Source organism: Electrophorus electricus, chromosome 25, assembly GCF_013358815.1.
Source record: "Electrophorus electricus isolate fEleEle1 chromosome 25, fEleEle1.pri, whole genome shotgun sequence".
In the NCBI taxonomy this organism is placed as follows: Eukaryota; Metazoa; Chordata; class Actinopteri; order Gymnotiformes; family Gymnotidae; genus Electrophorus; species Electrophorus electricus.
The window spans coordinates 8,071,000-8,098,186 of NC_049559.1; the positions used below are offsets into that span (position 1 = coordinate 8,071,000).

Sequence of the window (27,187 nt, forward strand, 5' to 3'; positions counted from 1 at the left end):
TGATTTAATTAAGTGGTTGAAAATGTTACATGTTTATAATTTTTAATTGTAAAAAAAAATGCACATAACTCTCTGAGGTAAAAAAAAAAAAAAAATGATGATGATGATGGTGATGATGATGATGACCTACTGAATGTGTTTTGGAATGTGGACATAAGGGCTGGACCGTCCGGAGAAGAAAACTGTAGAAATCCGCAATACAACCATGAAAATAACACAAAATAAAAGACTCTGGCGCCACCTTGAGGACTATACAGGCAATGCCCATCGACTTCTCTGTGCTCAACACAAGCCCTGGCTGCTTGTAGCTCCTCTGGCGATAGTTTGTACTGATAGAGTCCCTTTCACTTTAGCTAGCTAGCTACACGAGTGGGAATGGAGAACAAGAAATTTAAAATAAATCTGGACGATTCTGCCTTCAGCAGGGAAAGAGTTCCGGTTGGTAGAGTATTATTATTTAATTAGGGATGATTGGATTTTACTTGAGGTTCGTAGCTAAGCTAGCTAGCTATATAGATATTTAGCAAGCGGATAGCTATCACCAGACACTTATGTTTATTGATCATCAGTTAGCTAGCTAGCTCACTTTCAGTGTGCTTCCAGTGCACTCCTCAGTACAGTACAGAATAAATGCCATTTTCCCCTCAGTCGCATCGCTGCATGTACTTTTGGCCGTATGTGTTACGAGTTTACTGTCTATCCACATAGGTGGCGTCTCTTTTCAAGCCCTCGTCAAAAGCAGACCAAGGGGAGTCCTTGTCAACCCACAGCGCCCCGGAAACTGCTGGGCTACCGTTAACCTACGCAGAGTTCATAGTTAAGAGCAAAACCAGAGGTGCTTTGGAAGGTGCCCATGGCGAAAGGTCAGCAGACCCCCCTCAGACTGTCGTGCGACATTCAGGTGTTGGGGGTCCCACGTGTGAGACAATTCCAAAACGTCCAGCAGTCCTCAGGACACCTCAGGCCGAGGCAGGAGAGAAAGACGGTCCAACTCCTGTTTCAGAGAGGCAGGAGGAGAATGAAGGTCAAAGCACAGAGGCGTGCAGCAGTACGGCACATCTGTTGGGATCGGGGAACGGCATTATTGTCAGCCCCCGACAGGTATGAGTCTACTAACGCACATTTAGCTGACGCTTTTATCCAAAGCGACTTAGAATTATGACTGTAATTTGAGCAATTGAGGGTTAAGGGTCTTGTTCAGGAGCCCAACAGTGGCAACTTGGCAGTGGTGGGGCTTGAACTGTCAACCTGATTATTAGTCAAGTACCTTAACCACTGAGATGCTACTGTTTGTTTTGTGTGTTTCTATTCGATATATCAGTTTTTGGGATACAACAAGCTCACATCGTCTACTGCATATGTATTTCGTATGTGGGAGTATTTAATATGTGTGCTGTTCTCGGTACTTTTATTTGTGCATATTTATGTATGTCCATTTTCAGAGAGGAAACCCTATTCTAAAGTTTGTGAGAAGTGTTCCATGGGAGTTTGGAGAAGTAGTGCCTGACTATGTCTTGGGCCGAACAACATGTGCTCTCTTTCTCAGGTAGTGTTGGGTGTAGATGTTTGTGTGGTTTTTTGATTGTTTCAGAAACATTTAAGGTGTGAAACCACACTGCACTTCTCAGTCTTTCCAGATAAGCTACTCAAAATTCCGGCTAGCAGGTAGATAGTTTCTAAATGTATATTATGCTTGCCTTTTTATTTTTTCTTCTGTGTTATTCAGTTAGATGGACAAGCATAAAGGAAAGTGAAAATCTTATTGGTTAGTTAATTTAGCAAGGTGTAAGCCTTAGCTGACATCTGAATGCGTTTTCCCTCTAGTCTGCGGTACCATAACCTGAACCCGAACTATATCCATGATCGGTTGAAACGGCTGGGGCAGGCCTTCACCCTCCGCGTGCTGCTTGTGCAGGTCGATGTGGTAAGGCACTGTGCTCTCCTCTCAGACGTCCTGTCTTAATGGGAATCTGTAGTGTGAGCTAAAGTGGCCTCCGGTTTTGTTGTTTGGCTTCTCTTTCTGCTTTGATGTGTATCTTGGTTCACAGTTGTCTGCATCTTTTTCTGCTTCTCTCACACGCGCACTCTTTCTCATGTTTTCTTTCTTCCTTTCTTTTCCACCTGTTTCTGTCTATGTGGTGTGCTAATTGCGATGGCTTTTTGATCTGTAGGTCGTTGAAGTGCTCTGCCCTCTGCTGTCTTGCTCTTTGCTCAGAAAGACCCTCACCATGCGCTGAAGGAGCTGGCCCGGATATGCATCATAGCTGACTGCACACTCATCCTGGCCTGGAGGTGACTTCAGGAGGCTCTGTTTTCTCCTCATCATGTACTACTGAAAATGACAATGGCAAAAATCAGCTGTGTGTGTTTTCTAAAGCCCAGAGGAAGCAGGACGTTACTTGGAGACATATAAATCTTACGAGAAGAAGCCTGCAGATCTTCTTAAAGAACAAGTAGAGAAAGATTACTTATCCAAGGTCTGATTGCGCTAGCACACACACACACACACACAGAGGCACAGTTTATTATCTCTTGAACACATCTCACACACAGCTCTTGCTCTCTTTTGGCCTGGCAGGTCACTGATTGTCTGACCACAGTGAAGTCCATTAACAAGACTGATGCCATCACTCTTCTGTCCACATTCTCTGTAAACACTCCTTTTACTTTTATTTTAGACATTCATAGGGATGCACGGTGATAATATGCTTATTAGCATGCGTTCTGTATTTTGAGGCCTTTTAATCTCTGTTGTCTGCAGTCTCTGGAGGGCATCATTAATGCATCAAAGGAAGAGCTTGTTCTGTGTCCTGGGCTCGGCCCTCAGAAGGTTGGTTCAACACAGTGAATTATCTCAAAAGATAATTTCATTCTCCTTCCATTATTTTTAGCTAATCTGTACAAAAACATTTCCTACTTTATGTAAGAATCTGGGTTGTTTTAATTATTACGCTGATATCTACTTGGTTTAGGCAAGAAGGCTATATGACGTGCTTCACCAGCCCTTTCTGAAGTCCAAAAAGAAAGAAAGCTGATGATTTGGACATTGGTTTCCAGTGCCTGATGTGGTCCAGACCTTGAGGATGGACCTTGAGTCTCTCCACTCCCAGTATACACTGCTAGCATATAAAGGTCTGTGTGATCTCAAGGGCTTAGGTCCTGTCCCAGTCCGAGAGCAGGACAGAGAAAAAGCTGCAGTCTGTGTAGTGTGCGCTGGAGTGCATATACCAGCAAAACATTTGATTTTAAGTTTAAATTATGCCTCTGAAAATAAAACATTATTTTTCTGTACATTACTTTTTGTTTGTTACAATAAAGAAACTTTTTTTTTTTAACTGTGCGTCAATTTTATGTATAAAATGTTAAGCAACCACTAAATATATAGCTGTCTTTTGTTTTTGGAAATCAACCCATGGAGAAGAAAAAAATCTTTTATTTTTTATTTTATTCACTGTTGTAAATGTAAAACATAACCAAAGCTTTTACTTTGTCTGTTAGGATTTCTGAATTGCTCGGTACCTCACATCTTTTTGTTGATGACACTTGCAATCCAGTCTAGGAATGGGGTGATGTTGAGGGACACCTGAGGGTAGTCGGGTTCGTTGCATTTGTCTGGATAAGTGTAGATGGCTAAGCCCTGTGGCTTTGCGCTGCATACCAGAGGCCCCCCTGAGTCACCCTGTGAGAGAAGGAAGTGTAGGTCGCAGTATTAACAATAGCTATTGTTACTGGGAGCGGTATCGTGTATCGGAGTGTCAGATTACCTGACAGAAAGCATTGCTCATAGTGGTGGCGGTGCACATCATGTAGCCAGGGTCAAAGTACTGCTGCCACTTCCGTTCGCATTCACATGGAGGCAAGAGCAAGACTGAGGTCTCGTATAACACGTCTGATGTTTTACCGCCTGGATTTCTCATGCCCCAGCCTGCTATGGTGCATTTCACGTTAACTGGGGGCTTGTTGTTCTTGCTTGGAAGTGCCAACGCTTTCACAAACTTATCCAGCTTTGCATTAGACTTCAGCTGTGTAATAAAACGTTTGGACAGTAAATTAAAGCAATAAGTTAAATGATACAGTGGAAGGGTGAGAAATATAGAGATCTCAAGACCATAAAAATACCTTAAGAAGCATAATATCCACAGATAGATTTCGCCAGTCTCCTTCATCTGTATATTTCTTGTATTTGGGATGCCAGATATTTTTTATTACTTTTATCCTCTGCTGGCTCTTTTCTCTTTTTTGGATATTGTGAGCCCCTAGAACAACTTCTAGGTTGTTGTGACCGGCATCAGAGGCCAAGTTTGGACTATTTAAAGAAATGTACAGCATACAGAACAGGTCGTGTTGTTGACAAATTTGTTGTTTACATTCCAGTATCACTAGTAATGCCATTGTACCAGTTCCAGCAGAGTGTATGTTATAAGTGGCAAGTACATAAGTGGCAACATAAACTTGAACATTTGTGACAAAAAAATGTTCAGCACTATAAAAAATTAATATCACTCCTTAACACCCCCTGTCCTTTGTAGTATACTTTGATATATGCAAAATGTGTGATGATCATTTGATACACATAAAAAAAAAACAGTTAATTCAAAGCAATTTTGGTTCTGGAAACACCATTCAGGAAAAATGAAATACACTACTTCATCTGAGCCTTTATAAGGATGCTATCATTGGAGCAGTGTACCTTTGCCCTGAAGTACAAATTCAAAAGTTTGCTGAAATTCTTTTTGGTTTTGTTTTGTTTTTTTTGGTTTTGTTTTGTTTGTGCGTGTGCATCATATAACAAGCAGGCCATCTTTGTTGTGTATCGCAACTTTCTGAACTGTGCAGCTGATAACTAAAGCACAGAGATACTCACTTCAGAGAGTGGGCTGATAATTAAAGCACAGAGATACTCACTTCAGAGAGTGGGCTGATAATTAAAGCACAGAGATACTCACTTCAGACAGTGGGCTGATAACTAAAGCACAGAGATACTCACTTCAGAGAGTGGGCTGATAATTAAAGCACAGAGATACTCACTTCAGAGAGTGGGCTGATAATTAAAGCACAGAGATACTCACTTCAGACAGTGGGCTGATAACTAAAGCACAGAGATACTCACTTCAGAGAGTGGGCTGATAATTAAAGCACAGAGATACTCACTTCAGAGAGTGGGCTGATAATTAAAGCACAGAGATACTCACTTCAGACAGTGGGCTGATAACTAAAGCACAGAGATACTCACTTCAGAGAGTGGGCTGATAATTAAAGCACAGAGATACTCACTTCAGAGAGTGGGCTGATAACTAAAGCACAGAGATACTCACTTCAGAGAGTGGGCTGATAATTAAAGCACAGAGATACTCACTTCAGAGAGTGGGCTGATAATTAAAGCACAGAGATACTCACTTCAGAGAGTGGGCTGATAATTAAAGCACAGAGATACTCACTTCAGAGAGTGGGCTGATAATTAAAGCACAGAGATACTCACTTCAGACAGTGGGCTGCAGTCAGAACAAAGTCTTTTCTGATGAGAATCCCTCCACATTTATGACTGCCATGCTGCTGAACAGACACTAAGTACGGTCGGGAGTGCTTCTTAACTTCCTTGCCGCCAACGATGCCAGTTTCCATTGCTCCTGACACAGCAAACAGGCTATTCACGAAAGGCACGTAAGGAAATATGGAAATACGGCACGTAACCTTCAATCGACACCTCTGAGTACTTGGATTTGACCAAAAATGGACAAATGCCCAATAGTCAAAGCACAGTGAAACAGTTCCGATAAGGAAAGATGTGAGTGAACTAGTGGAAAGGTCTCACCTGACAATGTGAGGAAGGAGAGGAGTGGAAAGATGTGTGGTAGCATGGCTAAACGCTGCGCTGCTCTGAGGAGGAAAAAGGTTTTGTCTGGGTTTTAAACATACGCACGCACACGCGGGAGCACACACACAGGCAGCGGGTCTTGAGAGCTCCGACTTAAAATGTAGACGGAAATGTAAAGTTTGGGAAATGTACTGAAATTGCCCATGACACTGAAGGCTTTTGATCTAGATTTAATTTCTCTCTGTAACATGAAGCCAGTAACAGCATGCAAGCAGAGATGAACAAAGGTTAACATTTTTTCAGAGTTCATGTAAGATCTGTATTTAATGCTGAAAGACTAATCCAGTTATATCCCTATAAAAGTGCTATTTGTCTATTGACTTGAATGACTTTAAGCATTCTGGGTGCCATCACTGATGACTACACCCCCTGTAACATTTTTACACAACATTGTCTCTCCACTCATTAATACAGATTTTTCCTTTTATTTGTTACCATTTTGTAATTGTTTCCATCACTGACTGTAAAAGATATGTTACCATATTAATGACCAATATATTCAAAGGACATTTACATAATAAAGTGGATGCTGAATTTATTGTACATTAAAAAAAAAAACAATTAATTCTAAAACTTTGATGGGACAGGATTTCATCATAATCTTTCTCTGTTTCCTGGTCTTTGACTGGTATGAAAGGTATGAATTTTTCGCTTTCATTCTGTGTCAGTTTTGTCACCTCAAACCCTCCAAAAGACCCCTGTTTGTATTTGCAGCAGTACGCTTGCATCATGCAGCATGTGTGGTTGAAAGCTTGGGCAACTGGAGTGCTTGTATGAGGAAGGTGTGTTTGTGTGTCTGCTGAGCTCCACAACTACCAGTGTAGTGTGTAAATATGTTCTTTTGTGTCTTTGTTCTCTGTATCCTCCCTTCGGCAGGTAACATATTTTCTTGCTGCCTTTTCACTGAAAGTAAATATTTGCAAGTAAAATAATTCTTTTTTCTATTATTAATTCTGAATGTTTCAAGAAAAGCTTTAGGACTGTTAAACTTCAGAAATTTGTGTGGGTTTCCCAGTTGATAACTTCCAGATTGTACTATTGTACTACAGAGATTTGTGTGGGTTTCCCAGTTGATAACTTCCAGATTGTACTATTGTACTACAGAAATTTGTGTGGGTTTCCCAGTTGATAACTTCCAGATTGTACTAGTGTACTACATTATAATGTACTGTAGATTTAGAGTAACAATACGTTATAATGGCACTTTGTAAAACAGCTCTTCTAACAGTGCCTGTTATGTTTCTTTCCTCAGGAACGATGAAGAGTGACATTGTCGGAGGACATGAGGCTACGCCTCACTCCAGGCCGTACATGGTGTCTCTTCAGCTTAACAAGAGTCATATCTGTGGTGGAATGCTGATCAGGAAAGACTACGTGCTTACTTCAGCCCACTGTGTGAAGTAAGTTAGCGCACCTTCACTGATCTTTAAGGCTGTGTGAATATTTTCAGCCAAAGACAGCGAGTGTGAGCTCATGTCTGCATTGCATCAACTCTGACTGTAGCAATAGCGGATGCTCTGGGAAGAACCAGCTGGAAGTAGTTCTAGGAGCTCATAGGATCACAGGAAGGGAGTTCGGCCAGCAGAGAATCGCAGTGCAGAAGTGTGTCAAGCATCCAGATTACAAAAAGAATGAAATGCACCATGATGTCATGCTACTAAAGGTATTACTGCTTCAATTACACAACTTTTTCATTTGGTTATTTGATGTCAACCAGTTGTCAAATCAGGGATTAATAGACTGATCTATTACAGCTGAAGACCAAAGCAACTCTAAACAAGTTTGTAAAGGTCATTGCTCTTCCTAAGAAGAATAAGGACATTCCGGCCAATCAGAAATGTTCTATAGCAGGCTGGGGCATGATGGTACCAAATGGCTCTGTGTCAAATGTCCTGCAAGAGGTCACACTCAAACTTCAGTTCAACTTTGAATGCAAAAGTATATGGAAGATGAATTTTGACCCTCACCACATGATCTGCACTGTGTCTGATGGTAAAATGGCTTTTTGTCAGGTAATACACTCTGGACTTTAGTACGGACAAACAATCCCAACACTGAACTGACTCTTATGCAAATTGTGTAAAAATCCAATAAAAATAAGAAGTCATGTGCTAATACTTCAAAATTAATATTCTTTATGAACATAGCATTTGTACTGCATACTAACGTTATAACAACTACTTAGTATACATAGTGCTTCATATTGAAGACACCTTTATATCAGATTAGAATCTGTGAGATTGTGTGGAAGGGGTCAAACATGAAAAAAATGTTGTTACTGTAAATGAAAGGGGTCATAATCATGCTTAAAAAAACAATGTTTTATAACCAACACACATGAACCTGTAATTATCTGTGATTTTTACAACCCTTATCATACAGAAAGTGACACAAGGTTCCAGAAAATGTTACTAATAGAAGCTCTCCTGTTTTGTAAGCTCGCTCTCTCTCTCTCTCTCTCTCTCTCTCTCCAGGGTGATTCAGGAAGTCCTCTTATCTGTAAAAATAAGCCACAGGGATTAGCTTCCTACACTTTTCATGGCAATTGTGCAAAGCGCAAGTACCCTGAGGTATATATGAAGATCTCCTATTTTGTTCCATGGATTAAAAAAGTTATGGGTTAGAGTGGACATGGATGTACTGTTTTTTGTATTGCAATCCCTCTCCAGTAAATGATGTACTGAACTCATAAAAGGTTTGTGTGGTTTTTTGAAATAATGTAAATTCAAAAGCTCAACATTAAAAAGTTTTCATACAGTATTTATTTCCCCCTTTTCAAATAACTGTCTCCCTCAGTTATAGTGCAGACTTGAATAACTGAATTCTGTTATTGATGTTACTCCTGAAATCAAACTAGAGATTTGCTTTAATTGGTCTTCTTACCAGTTAATAAATACTCTAAAGCAGTTAGCCTTACTTCATATATTTAATTTTACAGTCTAAAATAAAAGGAATGGGATTTTTTTTTTTTCCTGGTCAGTTCAGTAAAGCTGCTTTATAAATGTCAATACAAGAAACAAAAAAACCACACAGCCACATAAGTAGTTAAATAAATGTTCAAAACAGACACTAAAGACGACAAACATTAAACAGAGACATGTCCATGCATCGTTAATATTGAATCACGGGAGTTAACCAATATGAGCCTAGCTGAGCTACTTAAAAGGAGCAACTTTGCGTAGACATTTTTACCATCCAAAAGAAAACAATATGTCGTCCTCAGATGCACCTATTTATGCGCCATGGGTGGCTTTAGCCTGCCAAAATGATCATGTACTATTAGTTTAAATCGTCAGTCTCTCTCATTCAACCATGTCCCCAAATTCACAATATACAGTTGTGGCCAAAAGTTGAGACTGACACAAATTTTGGTTTTCACAAAGTTTACTGCCTCAGTTTTTTTTTTTTTAAATCCTTTTGTCAGATGTTTATATGGTATAGTGAAGTGCAATTAGAAGCATTTCATAAGTTTAACTTTTTATTGACAAATACATCCAGTTTAAGCAAAGACAATATTTAGTGTTGGCCCTGCTTCTGCAATTCACCTTGGTATGCTGGATATCAGCTTCAAAATCTTGACTGATGGCAACCCATTCTTGTCTAATCAGTTCTTGGAGATGATTGATTGTTTGTTTACCCTCTTTTTGAGGACTGACCATAGGTTCTCACTGGGATTGAGATCTGGGGAGTTTCCTGGCCATGGACCCAAAATTTCAAGGTTTTGTTCAGAGTGCCACTTGGTTATCACTTTTGCCTTATGACATGGTGTTCTGTCATGCTAGAAAAAGCATTGTTCATCACCAAACTGCTCCTTGATTATTGGAAGAAGGTACTCTTGGACGATGTTTTGATATCGTTCCTTATTCATGGCAATGTTCTTAGGCTAATCTTTGAGCAAACCCACTCCCTTGGATGAGAAGCAACCCCACACATGAATGGACCAAGGATGCTTCACTGTTAGCATGAAACAGGACTCATGGTAGCCCTCACCTCTTCTTCTCTGGACAATCATTTGCCCAGATGTCCCAAACAGTCTGAAGGGGTCTTCATTAGAGAAAATAACTTTACCCCAGTCCTCTGCAGTCCAATCCCTATACTTCCTGTGGAATGCCAGTCTGTCCTTGACGGTTTTTCTTGGGGAAAAGTGGCTTCTTTGCTACCCTTCTTGACAACAAGCTCACACCTGCCTTTAAACTCTGCACTGGTGGTGACCCGATCCCGTAGCTGCATCCTCTTTAGATGTTCCTGGTGCTTTCTTGACCTTCTTGGGTGCCTTGAAGCTTTCTTCACTGCAATTGAACCTCTCTCCTTGAAGTTCTTGATGATTCGATAAATGGTTGATTCAGATGCCATCTTACAAGCAGCAATGTCCTTGCTTTGAAGGCCTTTTGATGCAATGCAATGATGACTGCATGTGTTTCCTTGGAGTTAACTATGGTTAAAGAAGAAAACTTCAAGCGCCACCACCCTTTTAAAGCAATCAATCTGCTCTTCTAATCAGCGTGACAGAGTGATATCAGCTACCTTGTCCTCGTTAACAATTTCTCCTGAGCTAATGAGAAGATCACTGAAATGATGTTAGCAGGCCGTTTTTTGGCAGAGCTGAAATGCAGTGGCTGGAATGCAGTAACTTTGTGATCAAGTTCATTTTCATGGCAAGGAATGACTCTGCAATTAATTGCAATTAATCTGATCACTTCACAATATAGTGTTCATGCAAATTGCCACCATAAAAACTTACTGAAAAATGTACTGAAGACTATATAACTTCAACATAAGAGTAAAGAATACATAATATACATTCTCACTCACATAGCAGTTTTACAAAACTGAATTGTGTATTTACGAAGTTTTCTTGGGATAAATAATTAAATTCTAACATACAAAAATGCCTCACCTAAATGTTTTTACCACTAGACACTTTATAATTTGCATTAAATATTCTTATTAAAAACAGGATTTTCAATTATCAATTTATCATTTCAATTATCATTTTTGGGATCCTCAATTTTTTTATGCTTTGGTTTGCTGGTTGGATGTCTGGGTCTCAGAGTGTTGTAGCCAGTCTCTCAAGTTTAAAAGGCTGAAGCGAACTCCCTACACAGTGAACTTCTCTTTTCGGTTTGTTTGTTTTCTGTGAATCTACAAGGTCACAGCCATACAAGTATGCATCCTGCCTCTGGTTTTGTCTGGGGTACTGTGTGTGCGCGGAGCTCTGTATCCTATGCAGCCTGTGGTCACTAACGCAACACTTCATTCTGAATAAAACAGTACTTGGGAGGATATGACTGTTTCCTATCATGACATTGAATCATAATTGCTACACTAATATCTATTGCCACCTGTGTGCAGTTACCTCAGTGGGTTGCAGTATGTATGCATAAAATCATTTGAGGGCTAACACTTAGTATGTAGGTGTGCTGAAAGTCTGAGCAAAGGTTGCACAATTCTAACCGTTGCACACTTCTGTTAATGCACCTGTTCCTCTGCATCTTTTGTGGTATGGTGGTCTTAAACCCAGGTCAGCAGGGTGAGCAACCACACTCCAACAATGTGCTGAACAGTTAGAAATTGGGTGAGGTAAAACAAAAGGAAAACCTAAACACCACACTAAGCATAGGAAAAAAAAGGGAGAACAAAGAACACCACGGGAAGAAATGGCAACCGAGATGTACTGGGGAAAACTTAAACTAAAACTTCCCAAACAAAACCAGAAAACGGGCAGGACTTGAAAGGCCAAGGGAAGCCTCCGGAGAGAGACAGACTCGAGAGAGGAGGGGACGTGTGAACACACGGACACCCTCGCAGCACAGAAGTGAAGCATGAGCGCTCACAGACCTCAATACCTTAAGTTACCGGCTAGGCGCTTGGCTCTGAACTTTGGCAAAGACCCAGAACTGAACGATTGGGTCACTGGGCTTATATAAGCTCTAGCCCAGCTGTTGGGCGTTAAGCCTGATTAGTGGCGTGGTTGACTCGAGGCCTCCCTCTGGTGGCCAGAGGGGGCCTCGGCCTGGTGCCAACCTTTACATTTATCCTTTCTTTCTATCATTATTGTGTGTGGCATTGAATTCAGCTCAATGTTTCCAATGACTAAAACCTTAACACCTTATTTTGCCAGCACTGAGTATAGTATTAGGTTCACTTTTGCAGATTTCTGATGAGTCTGGTATAAAACGGAAATGAAAAAATGTTTTTATACATGTCCAAGATATAGCAACCTTAACCTGTATACAACACCTGTGTATCTCCTGACTCTTTATTGTTAGTATTCCGATTAGTGTATATTGCTCATATGTTACACGTATGAGCATCACTCATAAAGGCTCTGTAAGCATTCCTATACAAGGCTAGCTAATGTAACAGAGCTGAGCCTCCTTGCAGACCAGAAATAACTACTGAATTCTCAGATCTTTTGTGAGAAACTTTCCTTTATTGATCTATTAACTTTGTCAACAACATAGTACACATGAAAACAATATTCTGAGTTTGCTAATATAGCAAAGATGCCAATAATGAAACCGCATATATTAAAAAGATCAAGAATTTAAAAAAAAAATTAATAAAAGTAATAATCACTTATTACCTGCTCTCAGACACAAGGCAGATATAGCGCAAGGATTTAACGTTATTCTTACTCAAAACATTAACAGAGAAACGTGAGCGCTGTATATGATATATATGATTTAAGCCCTAATGGAAAATAAAAAAATATATACAGGCTCCTCAGATGTTGGTCATGTCAGACATAAAATACCTATTATAGATATTCTATTCTTTCTTCTTTTCTTTTTTTTTTACTTGCAAAATTTTACCTTAAAAGTGTAGAAGAATTTTACCTTACAAACCTTATGAGACAGACATGCAGTAGTGAGACTAATGATTGAAACTCAGTGTTTGTGGGTTTCACAGACCAACAGAACTAATGCCACAAGCCTCTATGATGATAACACACAGTCAATCATAGTGAAGGCTCTTGAAGTTGAAACGCTTTTTGTCTGTGAAGGCTGTCGTCTACAAAAATGAGAACAAGACAGGAAGATAAAATAGATTTCCAAGTCCACAATACATCAAGAGAAAAACTTTTTTTTTCAACATTTTTAAATGTCCAACTGTGCAGGAGTCATTCTAACTGTTGACATTAGTCTGCATGTTGAAAAGCCAAGACTACATTGCACAAACTATGAATGTGTTCAGAGTGAATAACTGCATTTGTGACCCAGGTTGTACAGAAAATGGAAGATTACAACCATACTATAGAGAAAGTGCTCTCACCTGGCAGGGGTCTCTAATGAAGTATCTCTTCTCTATAACCTGAGGTCAAACAAATCAAACAGCAGAGCAAAACCGTTCAGTTGTCATCTTTGTTTTACATGCATGTTAGAGACAAACAGTATAAAGTAATTATCCAATATTACCCTAGTGAATTTCTAACAGTCAAGAAAACAGATTTCATACATTACATTAGAACAAAACAAAGCATAGATGTGGTCATGTGCTGCTTAGGAAGCAAGGAAAACTAAAAACAATCCACTGTAAAATAACACAAATCTAGTCCACTTAAATAGTCTGGTAGATGAATAGGCCACTCCTGGAAACAAGTGGTTGTAGAGATGTAGCAGTTTGTTCTTCCATCAACACAATACCTACAACTACAGTAGTTATGACAAATCAATAGGTATTTAAATCTTTTGCCATGACCAATGCCATGGTGTGAACTTCAGATTAAATGTCTAGACAATAGGTAGAAAAAAAAGAAAGGAAAAGATGTGCTTCACATCTGGCAACATGCAAGCCTACAAGGTTGTCAGGTCCAACCTGAAAAGGGGCATAAAACAGGCAATGTACAACCACAGGCAGCAGATTGGGAATCACTTCAGGAACACAGAAAATCAACACGTGACAAGGTATAGCGGTCAGGACTGAATATAGACGCAGCTATGACAGTCCGGCCTAACTTACGCTACACTGGTACACAAGCTCAACAGTGTCTGCTTTGACAAGTGTGACAGACACCAGAAAAAACACTACTGCCAGTAGATAAGCAGCTCTTCACAGTGAGGGCGCGTGACATGAGGTAGGTGCAGACAAGGGTCGATCCTGAAAAGCTGCTGGTTCTTCTAGCAAATCAGGATGTGTGCTGAAGGGCTGCATGGAGCAAGTCACTGAAGTCTGTGTCTGAAGCGGAAATCCCCAGATGCCTAAAAACTCCAACCATCATTGCAAAGACAACAGCTATCAGAAGCCTGAATAGCTCTTAGGCCTATTCTCATGAAGAGCTTTGAAAGACTGGTCCTCACCACATCAAATCACTCATTCCTCCCACCGTGCATCAACAGCATGGATCTCAGACGTTATCTCCATAGCGTGGCATACTCTTAACAAATCTGGACAGCCATGGAACATATGGCAGCTAAGTTGTCTCCAGCTAGGCATTTAACATCATACCTCCTACAATCCAAACAGAACATCCTAGGAATAAGCATTTCATTGTGCAAATGGATACTGACTTCTAATGGATACTGAATTCAGTCACTCAGACTAGGCACTAAAACTTCATCCACTGTTATATTGAACAGCGGTGCACCACAAGGATGTGCACTGAGCTCTCGTTTATACTCACTCTTACCCTATAACATCCGTTTGTTCTTTGTACATTATTATCAAATCTGCTAGCAAACAATGATGAATCAGCTTATACAATGGAAGTGGACAATTTGGAGAGATGGTGTTTCTGGCTCAATCTGACCCTCAACACCACTAAGTCCAAGCAACTAAGCATCAAGTTCAGGAGGTGTAGTTGAGCTTATTCTTGAGTTTCCATTAATTGGGACGTGGTGTGGAGAGTACACATCTCTGTCAATCTTTCATGGGCCATCAACACCACCGCTGTCTACTTTTTGATATCCAGACCACAGAACTACTTGCATCCCTCCTCACAGCCTACTAAACCAGACTAAACCAGACCCCAGACTGTACCTGAACCCACACTTTAAACATAACACAGGGATATAAGACATAAAACAAGAAACTGTTTGCAAACAACTGACATTTTCACTTAGGCCTATTGTTTATTACTGTCTCTTCATTACTTATATGTGTCTGGTCTGACATTGAAGTAACAGCACTACTCAGCACCAATTTATACACTTACGCACATATATGTACATTTATATGCATAATATTCCTTGGAGTTTACATATAGGTATATATTTTTTGGTTCATTTGTCATTATAGTACATGTCATTATATTCTCTTACTGATTTTTTCCTATTACTGTGCACAAGCAATGGACTGTAGGAGTTGCTATAACAAATGTTTTTACACAAACAAAATGCTATTTTCTATTCTTTTTTTTTTAAAGCAAAGAAACACCTATTGATAATACCCAGCTTATCTTAATCACCAAGCATAGCATGAGTTTAGTTATAACTATATTAAACCCTTAGAGATGTCAACATGGCTTTGCTAATTGCTCGCAGGGGTAAAAAGGAACATTTGGTAAATCCTGCTATACTATCTCAATCACCTGTTATGAAATGTGTTCAATCTCACTCCTTAAATTATTTAAGATTACACTCAAAGTTACAGTGAAACAACTTTTTGATTAAAATGATCAACTGCTGTGCATTAGTGTAGTCTACAACTGAGGCAGAGATACTGACTGTGAAATCAATAGTGTTATAGTCAAGAACACTATAACCGAGTCAAAATCAAGACCAAGACTTTTAGTAGTCGAGTCAGAGTCAGACTGAAACTAGATTTAGATTTTTTTTTCATGAGTGAATAAAAACCAAAAACATGCAATCATTTTTATTATTAAATGAAAACATAACTGAATAAATGTAATTTAAACGAATATGAAGGTATTGGCTAAAGGTCACCGAACACTGAATGAGATTCATAGGGTCATGTAGCATTCAAAACATCAAAAGTACTGTTTTGATTTAGGTAAGGTATGCACACCGGCACCGACGCACACCAATACTGAACGACTCCGAGCAGTTACTCATTAGTTTAAAGTCATATCGAGACCACAGAAAGATAACAGCAGTCACAGTCAAAGCAGATAACATGTGGCTTGAAATTTAGGCAGACATTTATACTGACAAATGCAAATGGTCTGTTCCCTCACCTGACTTTAGTAGCCTGCAAAGAGATGGCTAGCTTTCTATCGATGAAATTGTAAACTGGGGTTTTAAACCGTTTGTTGTCGAAAGTACAGATACTTTAGGGAATACTCTATACTTATATTACCAATTTGGCACTTTTAGAGGTTTGGTCTGGTCGATCTGAAGACAGGCAGGGGACGGAAGACTGCTCTGGCTCTGTTCTTAGCTGTTCTGTCTACCGCTCTGCTATTACCCGTTTAGCCTACTAAATAGTGTTCAGAGACCGTCTCCAGAACTAAAACACCACGAGTCAGTAATGCAGCAACATTACAATTACATAAAATACTTTACCTTGTCAAAGAATCTGCTAAGTTTCACAGCATTAGAAGAGCCTGCTGCAAAATACCGTGGATTGGTGCAGTCCTAAATATCAGACAGAGATAAATAAAAGTAATGAAGCTAATATTACGTGGAAAATATTACATTAAAGGTAATTAGTCCCATTTTGTAGATTAAACTGGCAATCTTATGAAATATAAATGCCCTGTTTTTTACTTCCCTTATCATCTAAAACTATAAGAGTCACGCACCAGGTTTATTTCCTCTGCGTTGAAATCTTCAGACAGGAAAGCTGTGCGGGCCAGGACGTCATTCCGTTTGTTTTCAGGGATCTGGTCGTACTTGGTGCCAATTAGCAGGAGGGGAATGGGGTTCTCTGCAAACTGCTCTCTGTCATAATCCCTGCATGCCCACAACAGTAAGACTATGTATTAGATGCATCATGTATGTACATTCACCACTCATCAGGCTACTAGAAACACCTACACTGAATCTATTCTCACTGGCCATTTTATAGGAAGAAACTATAGGTGCATTTTATGTATGTATAATTAGACCACAGACTACTAGCATGCACAATTTCTCAGACATCCTCCACTACATTAATCACTGGACAGTTTTTGACCACAGGACCACTGCTGAATGGACAATATATGATTGGAGGTTTATTCTTAGTAAGAGTGGGCATTATCTTAGTGAGTTTTTTTTTTTTTAAACAATTAAGGCATTTTTAATAGTCTACATTTGATTGTGTATGTCCCATTCTACAGAGTACATATGCAAAATAAGCATTTGATGATTGTGTAGGTGGATTAGCTACTCTTTTTCTCCCAAGATTTCTGACACACAATTTTACAGGCCTATTCACATACAGAGTCACATTTAGAGAACGAGACATTCAGTACCCATTGGACACAATGACCCCTGTTGGAGAGGAGTCTTTGTTAAGTGCTTCCAGTGACCACCGATGCAGATTCTGGGAGGATTTCTTGTTGGTCAAATCATGCACTAGAATAATACCTGTAAAGCATAATTAAGATACATGAAAGTGAAACCATTATTCACCCATTTTACAGTATCTAAATTTAAATTGTGTAGACCAAGGCTCTGCTGTATTTCTCCTGAAGGTCCACAGCTGTACACAGCTTAGTTTTCACCCTATACAATTTTCCTTCCACTCTCCAGATTGTTATTAAAACTATGACTGCAGATATTTGAAGAAGAAAAAAAAAACAACAACACTGTGAAAACAAAATCTACTCTTCGTTCCTGTTTTAATACTTTACCATTAACAGAATTGTAGAAAACTGCTCTGGTACTTTTAACACTACTGGCACTTCCAACAGACCCTCCAACATCCCATAGTTCAATGTAATAGGTCTTCTCTTCTGGAGTTCCCTCTTTATAGTCATGAACCTGCAAATAAAACAGTATTACACCAAGTACTTGACAAAGGTATAATAATGCCACCATGGATAGAGGCATATATAACATTCAAAACACTCATTAATAAGTGATTAACATTACCCGGACATCCACAGAACAGCCAACTGTCCATGAAGGATTTCCCAACACTTGGTTGTGGCACAACAAATGCACCAAAGATGATTTCCCAACGCCTGTAAGCATACAGTGCAAAGATATTGTCTGTCAACACTGGGGAATATTAAAGTACAGTTAACCTGCTAGCTCACTTGACATCCCTAATCTAACTGACATATGCCTTAAACTGTTATGTCAAAATAACATTTGAAAACACAATCAGACAGCTAAAGATAGCTAGCTAGGTTAGCTAACTCTAGCCAGCTGATTTTTTAGCCAGAAGTTTAACTTAGTTTAGTTCCAGCCAGCTAGCCAGTTAAGTAGTTTATTCAGAGGAACTGAGGAAATTGTATGTCACAAAAACACAATGCACACATAACAACGATTTGCACGGATTATAACGTGTCTTACCAGAATCTCCTAAAACTAACACTTTCACTCTGTCTAGAGATGCCATTATTATTTCCTATATCACCAGCAACGCTGTGCATGCGAGAGTACTTCCTGACCCACAGAACTATACGTCAAAATAAAAGCTGCGTGAACTAATACATTTATTGGACTATTTGTTTGAGATTTTATACTGATTGTATTGTTATTGTCCTAAATTGTACATTGCCCTAACATATTCGCTTAAAAAGTGTACAATGTACCGAGTAACATTGTGGCCAATTTAACCACCATTCATTCCATTCCTTTCCTGACTTTTATCCCACTTCCGACAGGGAGGCGTGGCTTGAAAGAGAACAGGAATCTGTCACTGGCAGACAACCCACAGAAAGCCGGTGTGTTTTACTGGACGTCTGGAAGAAAAAAAAGATCTATGGCCCTCGGAGGGATGAAACTATCAAGTATATGCTGTCTGCTTTTGTATTTAATAGCGACAGTGCTTGCTGGGTAGGTGCCAGTAATAATGCCTCGCTGTTTTATGTTTCCTGTTTGTATAAAGTAGGTCTGTAGCTGGTACACATGTTCCACTGTGATTGGTCTACGCCGCCTTGCATGTATGATGGAGCCAGTGAGCTAGTCTTTAAAAGTATTTCGCAATTTCACGCTTTAATCACTTTTTTTTTATCACTCTGTGCTACCTAAATACGTCTGCGTGCACGTTCATCGAAAAATAATTTTCATTCGTTTCATGTTAAAGTGTGACTCATTTAAACGTTGCATAAAGGGGAGTTTGTTGGCAATATTATTGTTAGCTAGCTAACCCAGTTTACGTTTTTATACTTCGTGGGTTTCCTAGGTAATATATTAAACGTGGTGATCACTAACTGTCAAACGAACATTGCTGGCGGTGTGTTTCTTGACCGCAGCTTGTATGCTTCTGTTCCATTAGGAGGGATTTCTATAAGATCCTGGGGGTCAGTAAATCGGCATCAATCAAAGACATCAAGAAGGCTTACAGAAAACTTGCACTGCAGCTTCATCCCGACCGAAACCCAGATGACCCCAACGCCCAGGACAAGTTTGCAGATCTTGGAGCAGCTTACGAGGTATACTGATTTTCTTGTTAGCTTCCATGTCGTTTTTTCACAAACTATCATAGCTACTGTGCTTGGATATGAGGTGTTAGGTGTTAGACAAATGCGTCTGTATCGCCAATTATGACAACTAACTTCTGAATATTTCAGTACAGGATTCTGTCATGCGTTCAGCTCGAGACATTTCGTAGCGTAGTTACTGAAGAAAAAAATACTTATAAAAATACAAGGTACATTTACTCTTGGACGCGAACAAGATCAGAGACTATTAATGCACGTCTGTGAACCTGATAGCCACACAGCTTTTCCTGACAGGTGTGAGTTCGTTGTTGGTGGAAACAAAGGAACGATTCGATTGGTCGAGAGAAATGTGTGGCCGGCTCTGATTGGTTCCTCGTCCACCCGACTGCTATCTTAAAAATATGACGTGGCTCGCTAGCGGCGCTCCTAAACCTGTCAAATAGCGCTGCTGAATGCAGTGTAAACTCGTACATCAGATTTTTAATTTAAGCGATTTCATTTTCATAGATTGTACGCGGAAAAGTTTGTGCAGGCCTCTATGAACCTATTTTGTTTAATAATGGCTGTTTAAGAATGAAACGGCTTCTGTAAGATGCTGTTTGATGACCTCAGGTGCTCTCAGACGAGGAGAAAAGGAAACAATACGATGCTTATGGAGAGGAGGGATTGAAAGAGGGCCATCATGGCTCCCACGGGGATATATTCTCCAGGTAAGTCACATTTCTTTAAGGATATGTAAATGCGTACTCCAAACAGGGGAAAATTGTTAATTTTTAATGAAAACTGAACATTCTGAGTCAAATATGTAATATCTAAACATTTATTGCAAATTTAATATCTTAGAATTGAATGGGGTTTTTTTTTGGGGGGGGGGGGGGGGGGGGGGGGGGGGGGGGGGGTAACCGAATCTGTGTGTTTGCATATGCACATTTATATTGGACATATTTTTTCATACATGTCCTTCCAAATTTCTCCTGATTTTCAATTAGTTTTCTAATTTGTTTAAATTGTCTTTATCATAGTTGAAGACTATTTTGCTGTGTTTCACTTATTTTCCTAAACCGTTTAGTCTGGTATTCACTTCATAGCAAATTATTTCTTAGATTGTTTATCTGCCAGATTTGATGCGCACAAATGTTGCCATAATTTTTATGTTTATGAATTCTACAAGTACTCACTATTAAAGTGTCAGATTAGCCTAGGTGCTACTACCAACCTGTCACTGTAAACGAAACTGTACATGTGACTTATCCAGCTTGTAGCTTCTAACTTGACAGTCATTTCTTTCCTTTGTGTGTGTGTGTGTGTGTGTGTGTGTGTGTGTGTGTGTGTTTGTTTTGTTTGTTTTTTTTGCAGTTTCTTTGGGGACTTTGGGTTTATGTTTGGTGGAAACAGACAGCAACAGGACCGCAACATTCCAAGGGGAAACGACATTGTGCTGGATCTTGAGGTGACGCTGGAAGAAGTTTATTCTGGAAATTTTGTAGAGGTAAGATTTCCCCCAGGATAATAGCTGGAAGTAGTAGTAACTGGATTTCGCTTGACACAGGACACGTAGCTGGGTGTTGAATCCACTTGAAAGTATTATAGCATGGAACCTAAACTGCATTGCTTTGCCAGTCCTCACCTGTGAGGGTGGAACTCTGGTCTGGAGTTCCTTCTTCACCACAGCCTTTCTCCTCATATGTTCACTTCTTTCTCACTACGAAGGTGGTGCGAAACAAGCCCGTCGCTAAGGAGGCTCCGGGCAAAAGGAAATGCAACTGCCGCCAGGAAATGCGAACCACGCAGCTCGGGCCAGGCCGCTTCCAGATGACGCAGGAAGTAGTCTGCGACGAATGCCCCAACATTAAGTAAGTACCGTCGCCGTCCTCTGGAGGGTCGATGCTCTGACTCTGTTTGAGATGGGACATGTACACGCTGACCCTACTGCCACTATCTGTAGGTTGGTGAATGAAGAGAGGACACTAGAGGTGGAGATAGAGCAGGGGGTAAGAGATGAGATGGAGTACCCCTTTATTGGCGAAGGTATTGCGCAACTGCACCGAGGCTCAGTAAGGCTTCAGTGATATAATTCATTGTTGGGGGGAGTCTATAGAATACAAGCAGCGTGCGTGCGTGCGTGCGCGTGCGTGCGTGCGTGCGTGCGTGCGTGCGTGCGTGCGTGCGTGCGTGCGTGTGTGTGTGTGTGTGTGTGTGTGTGTGTGTAGGTGAACCTCATATCGACGGAGAGCCTGGAGATCTTCGGTTCCGTATCAAAGTCTTAAAGTAAGGAACTTGTTTAATTGTTTTGCATCATTTGTCTCTTTCTGGCTATGGATGCCAAACATTCTACAGACATATTTACAAAGTCTGTACAGTTATCCAGTAAACATCTGATTGGTAAATAGTAATGATTAGTAGTGCCTCTTTAAATGAAGTTCTGTGGCTGTTTTTTCTAGATGAAAGGCAGTGACTGTAGACATATTCTTATGGGGCGCTTTTTCACCTGTTACTGTCTAGACCCTTTCTTAAAATCTTTTAGCATCTAGTATCATCCCATCTTCTCCAATAATGGATTGGTTTTGGTGGAGCTGCCTGAGGTTGGGGATGTCTGAGTGTCTCTGCTCATGCTGTGTGTTTTGTACTTCAGACACCCACTGTTTGAGCGCAGAGGTGATGACCTGTACACCAATGTGACCATCACTCTGGTCGAGGCCCTGGTTGGCTTTGAAATGTACATCACACATTTGGATGGCCACAAGGTGAGTGACATCAATGCCACTTGCCCATACCCTTTTACCTCCGGACATCTAGGAACTATGGAGGGTGCCAAAATGGATCGTCATCTAAACGCTGTGGATTGTGTTGTTCCAGGTTCATATTGTTAGGGATAAAATTACCAGGCCTGGAGCTCGGATCTGGAAGAAAGGGGAAGGACTTCCCAACTTCGACAACAACAATATTCGTGGATCCCTTATTGTCACGTTTGATGTGGACTTCCCTAAAGATCAGCTCAGTGACCAGCAGAAAGATGGTATGGGCACAGAGGCTTTATATGAAGCAGTTTATAGGTCTTAATGTGTGCAAGTTGTATATGTTAAAAAAAAAAAACTGATGTGGTAATGGTTGAATTTGTTTGTGCAATTGTACAAAACATCCTAAACTCACTTTTCTGTGTTTTTGTGTGTACAGGTATCAGGCAACTTTTGAAACAGGCTCCATCTCAGAAGGTTTATAATGGCTTACAGGGATACTGACACACCAGCCAGCAAAATCAGGACTGATTACCCTGTCCCGTTTTGTACACAGTACACAAACGTGTGCCGTCTGTCAAGCACAGAGAAACAAGCATTTGGGGTTTATTTATTTTTTCTTAGCCTGTACTCAGGATGTGTGGGTTTTTATTTTTCATTTGGGATTTTTTTTTTTTTTATCTGTTTTTCTTGAAGTGTGGTTATGGAAAGCAGCAATTTAAATTTTATTAAATGTTTTCATGTTCATCTTTTTTTTTTTTTTTTTCAGTTTTTGATTAACATTTTTCCAGGCATTTCTGATTTAAGGGTTTTTCAGTTAGTTTGAATAGACAGTTAATATCTTTTCCGTCGGTCACCCACTACCCAGTCATGGAGCAACACTCTACAGCAGGCAAAATTGCCACAAAGGAAGATGGAGACTATATGAAAATGCCTGCCTTGCCACTGAACTACTCTATTCATATTATTTCAGAAAGACTTTACATGAATGTATGTTTATTTTTACCTTTTCATTCATTAATATTCCTTAGTGTTTTCCTTTTTTTGGTCATGCCTGTTGCGTTTTCATCCTGCCCTCTCTCCCTCGTTGGACTTGTCCTCATGAGGCATTTTTTGTTGCTATGGGGATCAGGGGCATTTTTTCCCTGCATATGTCCAGACATCACCTTCCTTCCACAGTCCTTTTGACATTCAAACCTCTGTGTACTATTAGCAGTCACCCTCTTGAATGTGCCGGTTAGATGCCTCTACTCAGAAAGGGACTACTGTTCTGACCTTGTTCAGATGCCCAGTGCGAGGACAGTATATGAAAGTTTCGAATGAAGTGCTCAAAATAAAAGTTTCTAACGATGTTTCAAACTGACCTTCTAATCAACATTACACTTGTTCTTACCACAGAATGTTTCCCAATATCGTTCTGGTCTGAGCCAAAATTATAAAGTTAACAATAAGGCACGCATGATCAATCTAATGTTATATACTGGGTGTAAGTATGAACGATAATTTTGATTTTTCATTAATGTTACATTTATCTGTTCTGTTACACCTTGTGCATAGAGAAAACACGAAAGTACACAAAAGATCCTAGAATGAATCCTGCAGGCGTGTAACCCTTAGCTGTAGACAGCATTTGGCTTTCTAAGCAAACATCCTCAGGTGGTCTTCATAAGAACATGATTTCCAATGTTTCTGGCAAAGCTGCAGCAATGCACATATTCTCTAACATTTCCCAGATATCCAGAGCAAATATAGAGATATATGTCAGATATATGTGTTGTAAATAAGTGTGCTCCCTCTGACATAAATTGCTTTGGTGAAATTTGCGCAAGACGCAGTGTGTGTGTGTTAGAAGAACTGCACACCTCTTAGAAAGGCAAGCAGGGTAAGGGGCTTTGAATGCGAGTTCCCACTAGCACAGACGAAAGAGACCGTTGTCTTGTGAAACAAATAACGTCCCCCCCCCCCCATAAAAATATCTTGCATGATAATTTTACCGAGTTTAAAGTCAAATGTGCAGACAGGCTGCCACTCAGAATGCCACAAGGAAATGAGGAATGAGCAGATGCTCCAGGGATAACAATGGAACGTAAGAGAATGGCACTAATGAGCAGGAGCACTTCAGAGGGACAGTGTGCTAGGCATATGTATTAACGTGATATGCCATGTAATGGTTGTGTTTTCCACTAGAGGGCAGCAGCTGTTAAGAGAAGACCAGTCACACTAATGAAAAGCCATAATTGACGAAACACAATCAAGCCAGTCGTGGTGTGTGGGTGAACCCAACCCTGCAGATGCAGGGAACTCACAGGCAGTGCAGAGTGAGCTTTGTACTTTTGGATCTTTAAAATTTCCAGTTAGGCCTTTCATAACTTTCATTATACAGTGTAATTCGTTCCTATGAAATGTCAACTGTCTGGTTTTGACTTTTTTCAGTGTCAGTGTACAAAATATGCACTCATTTAAGTTATGTCTTGTTTATTTTGAATGGATACATATATAAATGCATGTGATTATTTATCTTGAGACTTATCTTGAGATTGCTTTAACCAGGCTTCTGTGTGAGTATCACATGTGATCAAAACATTTCATTGAACAAGCTGGAAGCAGTGGATGTGGTATAAGTCAGAATTCAAGGCATACTGGTAATTGTTTTGCTCAAACATACCGATTACAAATCAGTTAATTATGAAATGTAGTACCTGTGTTATTAATATTTGAGCTCCCTTGGTGCAGACTGACACATAAACCCCCACAGAGAAGATGCAGCATCTCACTGTAGCAGAGGGAGCTTCAGCCCTTAGTGCTGCTGAGATGAAGAGATAGAGTCTGATTGGTGGACTGTGACCTAGTTTAGCATACCGGTGTGAAAGCATGAGTGTGTGTCTGAGAGGCAGCATGAGTGGTGCATTGTTTGTGGGTTTTGTATTTGTTTGTGTGTAAGCCAGATTGTCAGCATACCTACATATATAATTTAGACCATTGTGCATTTCTAAAGCGATATCACACTTTTATTTAACATTGGGGTTTTTTTTTTACATTTGCCTGTTTTTCAGTGGGATATGAAATGAACGTTAAATGGGGAAAATGTAATTAGTGTGTGTGTGTGTGTGAGAGAGAGAGAGGCAGACAGATACACACACAGACAGAGAGAGAGAGAGAGAGAGAGAGAGTTAGGGTGCCTTTCTGGCATCTCAGCGTGGGAGTCTTTCTGTGAAGCTCCAGACCACAGCCTCAGATCTCTCCACTTACCCTGACGTGCACTTCCCACACATTAGTCTCCCCAAACGCTTATGTCTCTGTCCTTTTCAATAACCCCTCTTCTAATTCATATTACCAAATGCACTCCAATTTAACCTTTCCCCACAGTGTCATTCCTGCAGCACTGTGTGAGATGAAGAATTTCCTCTGGTGGTCCACCACACACCCTCTAAGAATTTTCGGTGTGAGTTGAACCTGAAGGTGAGGACGCCTCAGAAGAGCATGAAAATGTCTTCGGACTCACTCATGGACCTTTGCCTGCTATTCGTGCAGGAAAAATAACCTCTCCCTCGACGTTCCCATTAGATATTTCATATGTAGCATATAAAATAGAAATTCTTGTGGTAATCGTGATCTTCCATGTTTATCTATTCCAAGTAGACATATAACTTCCAAATCTACAAAGTTCGCCAGCTAGGTTAACTAAACTGGGTTTGTCTTGCTAGGGAATACAGCCTTTTCTTTTCTTTAGCTTTCGACAGTCTCAATGAACCTATCTACACAGCCAGTCGCACAACAGCTCTTTCAGATGTTTTGTGTGCGTGCGTGCATGCGTGCGTGTGTGTGTTTCCATGTCATGCAGACTAAACGGTAAATGCTAAACGGTAACACTAGACTTACCGCTCAGTCTGTCTGCCACTCAGTGGGCGTAACCGCAGAGACGCTCATCAGCTGTGACGTCACGTACATACCCTCTATAATACAAGGGACAGCTACATCCTAATTGAAAATGTATATTACAGACTGTTCCCCCAAAGCCACCAGACGTACGTGGTTCGAGGAGAGAATGTTTGATGTGGATATACTAGGATGCATTACCGCTTCCTCCACCGATCCCAGGCCGTTGGCCACGATGTTTGTCGCCACATGAGGGCGATGTTGTCCGTTCCAGTGTCTTCAGGACGTGCGCCACACAGCAGTATATATTTGAAACACGCGCGAATGTGTGAATTTGTGCCTAAAGTTCAAAGGGCCAATGACAGACTGTGAAGTTTAATTGCACAATCAGGGGTTAAACCTTCACAGCAGCAGTGGAGTGGCAGTGGAGTAGGCCCATCCCCCCCCCCCCCCTGCCACCCGCAGGTGTAGCTAATGGGACTAGACGTGTGTGTGTGTGTGTGTGTGTGTGTGTGAGAGAGAGAGAGAGAGAGAGAGAGAGAGAGAGAGAGAGAGAGAGAGAGAGAGAGAGAGAGAAGAAGAAGAAAAAGAGATACACTGGCCTGCAGACTTTTGACCAGTGAGAAGGCTCAGCTTAGGCAGCATGGTTATGGGATGTACAGTCTTTCATTTGAGTGAAGCAGGAGAGCAGAGAAGTCCCCGTGCATTCAAATGCACTTTAAAAACTAAAATGTATGCAAAAATACACTTGAGTTAAAGTATTAATACATTTGCACTTAAATGTTTGGATATCAAAAGTAACCGTAAAACGTATATGAATAACCTACAGAATGAAACAAAAAGTGTCCTCAGGTTTGTGTGTGAATTTGCTTATGTTAGACAGAACGGCTGCACTTAATTTTACCAGAGAAATAAAATTAAAATTACTGAAGGTTCACACAAACGTAAAATATATTGTCATACACTTCAGGTCAAACCAACAAGTCAAAAATGCAGTCGAGTCAAAGTAGGATCTATCTGTTAACTGAAGTTTTAACCAAACGTGACAGTAACCAAGTGAGGTACGAATATTTGAAAGCTGTATGTGAGTATACAGTAGTAGTGGAATAGTTGTAGTCTGTGACTTCACAGCTGTGCACCAGAAATATTTCTAAACCCTATCATTAGATCGAAAAACGGTAAAGCACCATATCACAGTCACTT

At 40.3% G+C, this 27,187-nt stretch overlaps 5 protein-coding genes across 7 annotated transcripts; 3 read left to right on the plus strand and 2 right to left on the minus strand.

Moving 5' to 3' along the window:
* The first annotated feature begins 27 nt into the window (after positions 1 to 27).
* ercc1 (excision repair cross-complementation group 1) lies at positions 28 to 3,307 on the plus strand. Its single transcript, XM_027026275.2, has 9 exons — positions 28 to 438; positions 709 to 1,101; positions 1,443 to 1,546; positions 1,825 to 1,924; positions 2,216 to 2,292; positions 2,378 to 2,477; positions 2,579 to 2,650; positions 2,762 to 2,830; positions 2,973 to 3,307. The coding sequence occupies exons 1-9, from the start codon at positions 376 to 378 to the stop codon at positions 3,033 to 3,035; spliced, it is 1,041 nt and encodes a 346-aa protein (XP_026882076.2). The 5' UTR covers positions 28 to 375; the 3' UTR covers positions 3,036 to 3,307.
* Positions 2,241 to 5,932, minus strand: LOC113587565 (granzyme B-like). The gene is made up of 6 exons (XM_027026276.2): positions 5,813 to 5,932; positions 5,480 to 5,627; positions 4,120 to 4,306; positions 3,765 to 4,022; positions 3,525 to 3,679; positions 2,241 to 2,332 (listed from the first exon to the last, which is right to left on the minus strand). Exons 1-6 carry the CDS (start codon positions 5,856 to 5,858, stop codon positions 2,323 to 2,325), a joined length of 804 nt encoding a protein of 267 aa, XP_026882077.2. The 5' UTR covers positions 5,859 to 5,932; the 3' UTR covers positions 2,241 to 2,322.
* Positions 5,933 to 6,558: 626 nt separating this feature from the next.
* Positions 6,559 to 8,567, plus strand: LOC113587566 (granzyme B(G,H)-like). Of its 3 annotated transcripts, none has more exons than XM_027026280.2 (5): positions 6,559 to 6,657; positions 7,128 to 7,275; positions 7,379 to 7,538; positions 7,630 to 7,887; positions 8,350 to 8,567. In XM_027026280.2, the coding sequence occupies exons 2-5, from the start codon at positions 7,133 to 7,135 to the stop codon at positions 8,497 to 8,499; spliced, it is 711 nt and encodes a 236-aa protein (XP_026882081.2). In that variant the 5' UTR covers positions 6,559 to 6,657; positions 7,128 to 7,132; the 3' UTR covers positions 8,500 to 8,567. The 3 variants fall into 3 exon arrangements, with proteins under 3 accessions (XP_026882081.2, XP_026882079.2, XP_026882078.2); XM_027026278.2 differs by lacking the exon at positions 6,559 to 6,657 and adding an exon at positions 6,664 to 6,751; XM_027026277.2 differs by lacking the exon at positions 6,559 to 6,657 and having other exon boundaries at positions 7,073 to 7,275.
* Positions 8,568 to 12,297: 3,730 nt separating this feature from the next.
* rabl3 (RAB, member of RAS oncogene family-like 3) lies at positions 12,298 to 18,362 on the minus strand. Its single transcript, XM_027026281.2, has 8 exons — positions 18,280 to 18,362; positions 17,854 to 17,945; positions 17,613 to 17,742; positions 17,232 to 17,346; positions 16,578 to 16,728; positions 16,339 to 16,410; positions 13,151 to 13,189; positions 12,298 to 12,889 (listed from the first exon to the last, which is right to left on the minus strand). Exons 1-8 carry the CDS (start codon positions 18,323 to 18,325, stop codon positions 12,833 to 12,835), a joined length of 702 nt encoding a protein of 233 aa, XP_026882082.2. The 5' UTR covers positions 18,326 to 18,362; the 3' UTR covers positions 12,298 to 12,832.
* A 261-nt stretch (positions 18,363 to 18,623) lies between these two features.
* Positions 18,624 to 23,471, plus strand: dnajb11 (DnaJ heat shock protein family (Hsp40) member B11). Its single transcript, XM_027026266.2, has 10 exons — positions 18,624 to 18,765; positions 19,208 to 19,364; positions 19,986 to 20,083; positions 20,730 to 20,862; positions 21,084 to 21,226; positions 21,319 to 21,401; positions 21,584 to 21,641; positions 22,006 to 22,117; positions 22,230 to 22,389; positions 22,548 to 23,471. The coding sequence occupies exons 1-10, from the start codon at positions 18,692 to 18,694 to the stop codon at positions 22,610 to 22,612; spliced, it is 1,083 nt and encodes a 360-aa protein (XP_026882067.1). The 5' UTR covers positions 18,624 to 18,691; the 3' UTR covers positions 22,613 to 23,471.
* The last annotated feature ends 3,716 nt before the right edge of the window (positions 23,472 to 27,187 follow it).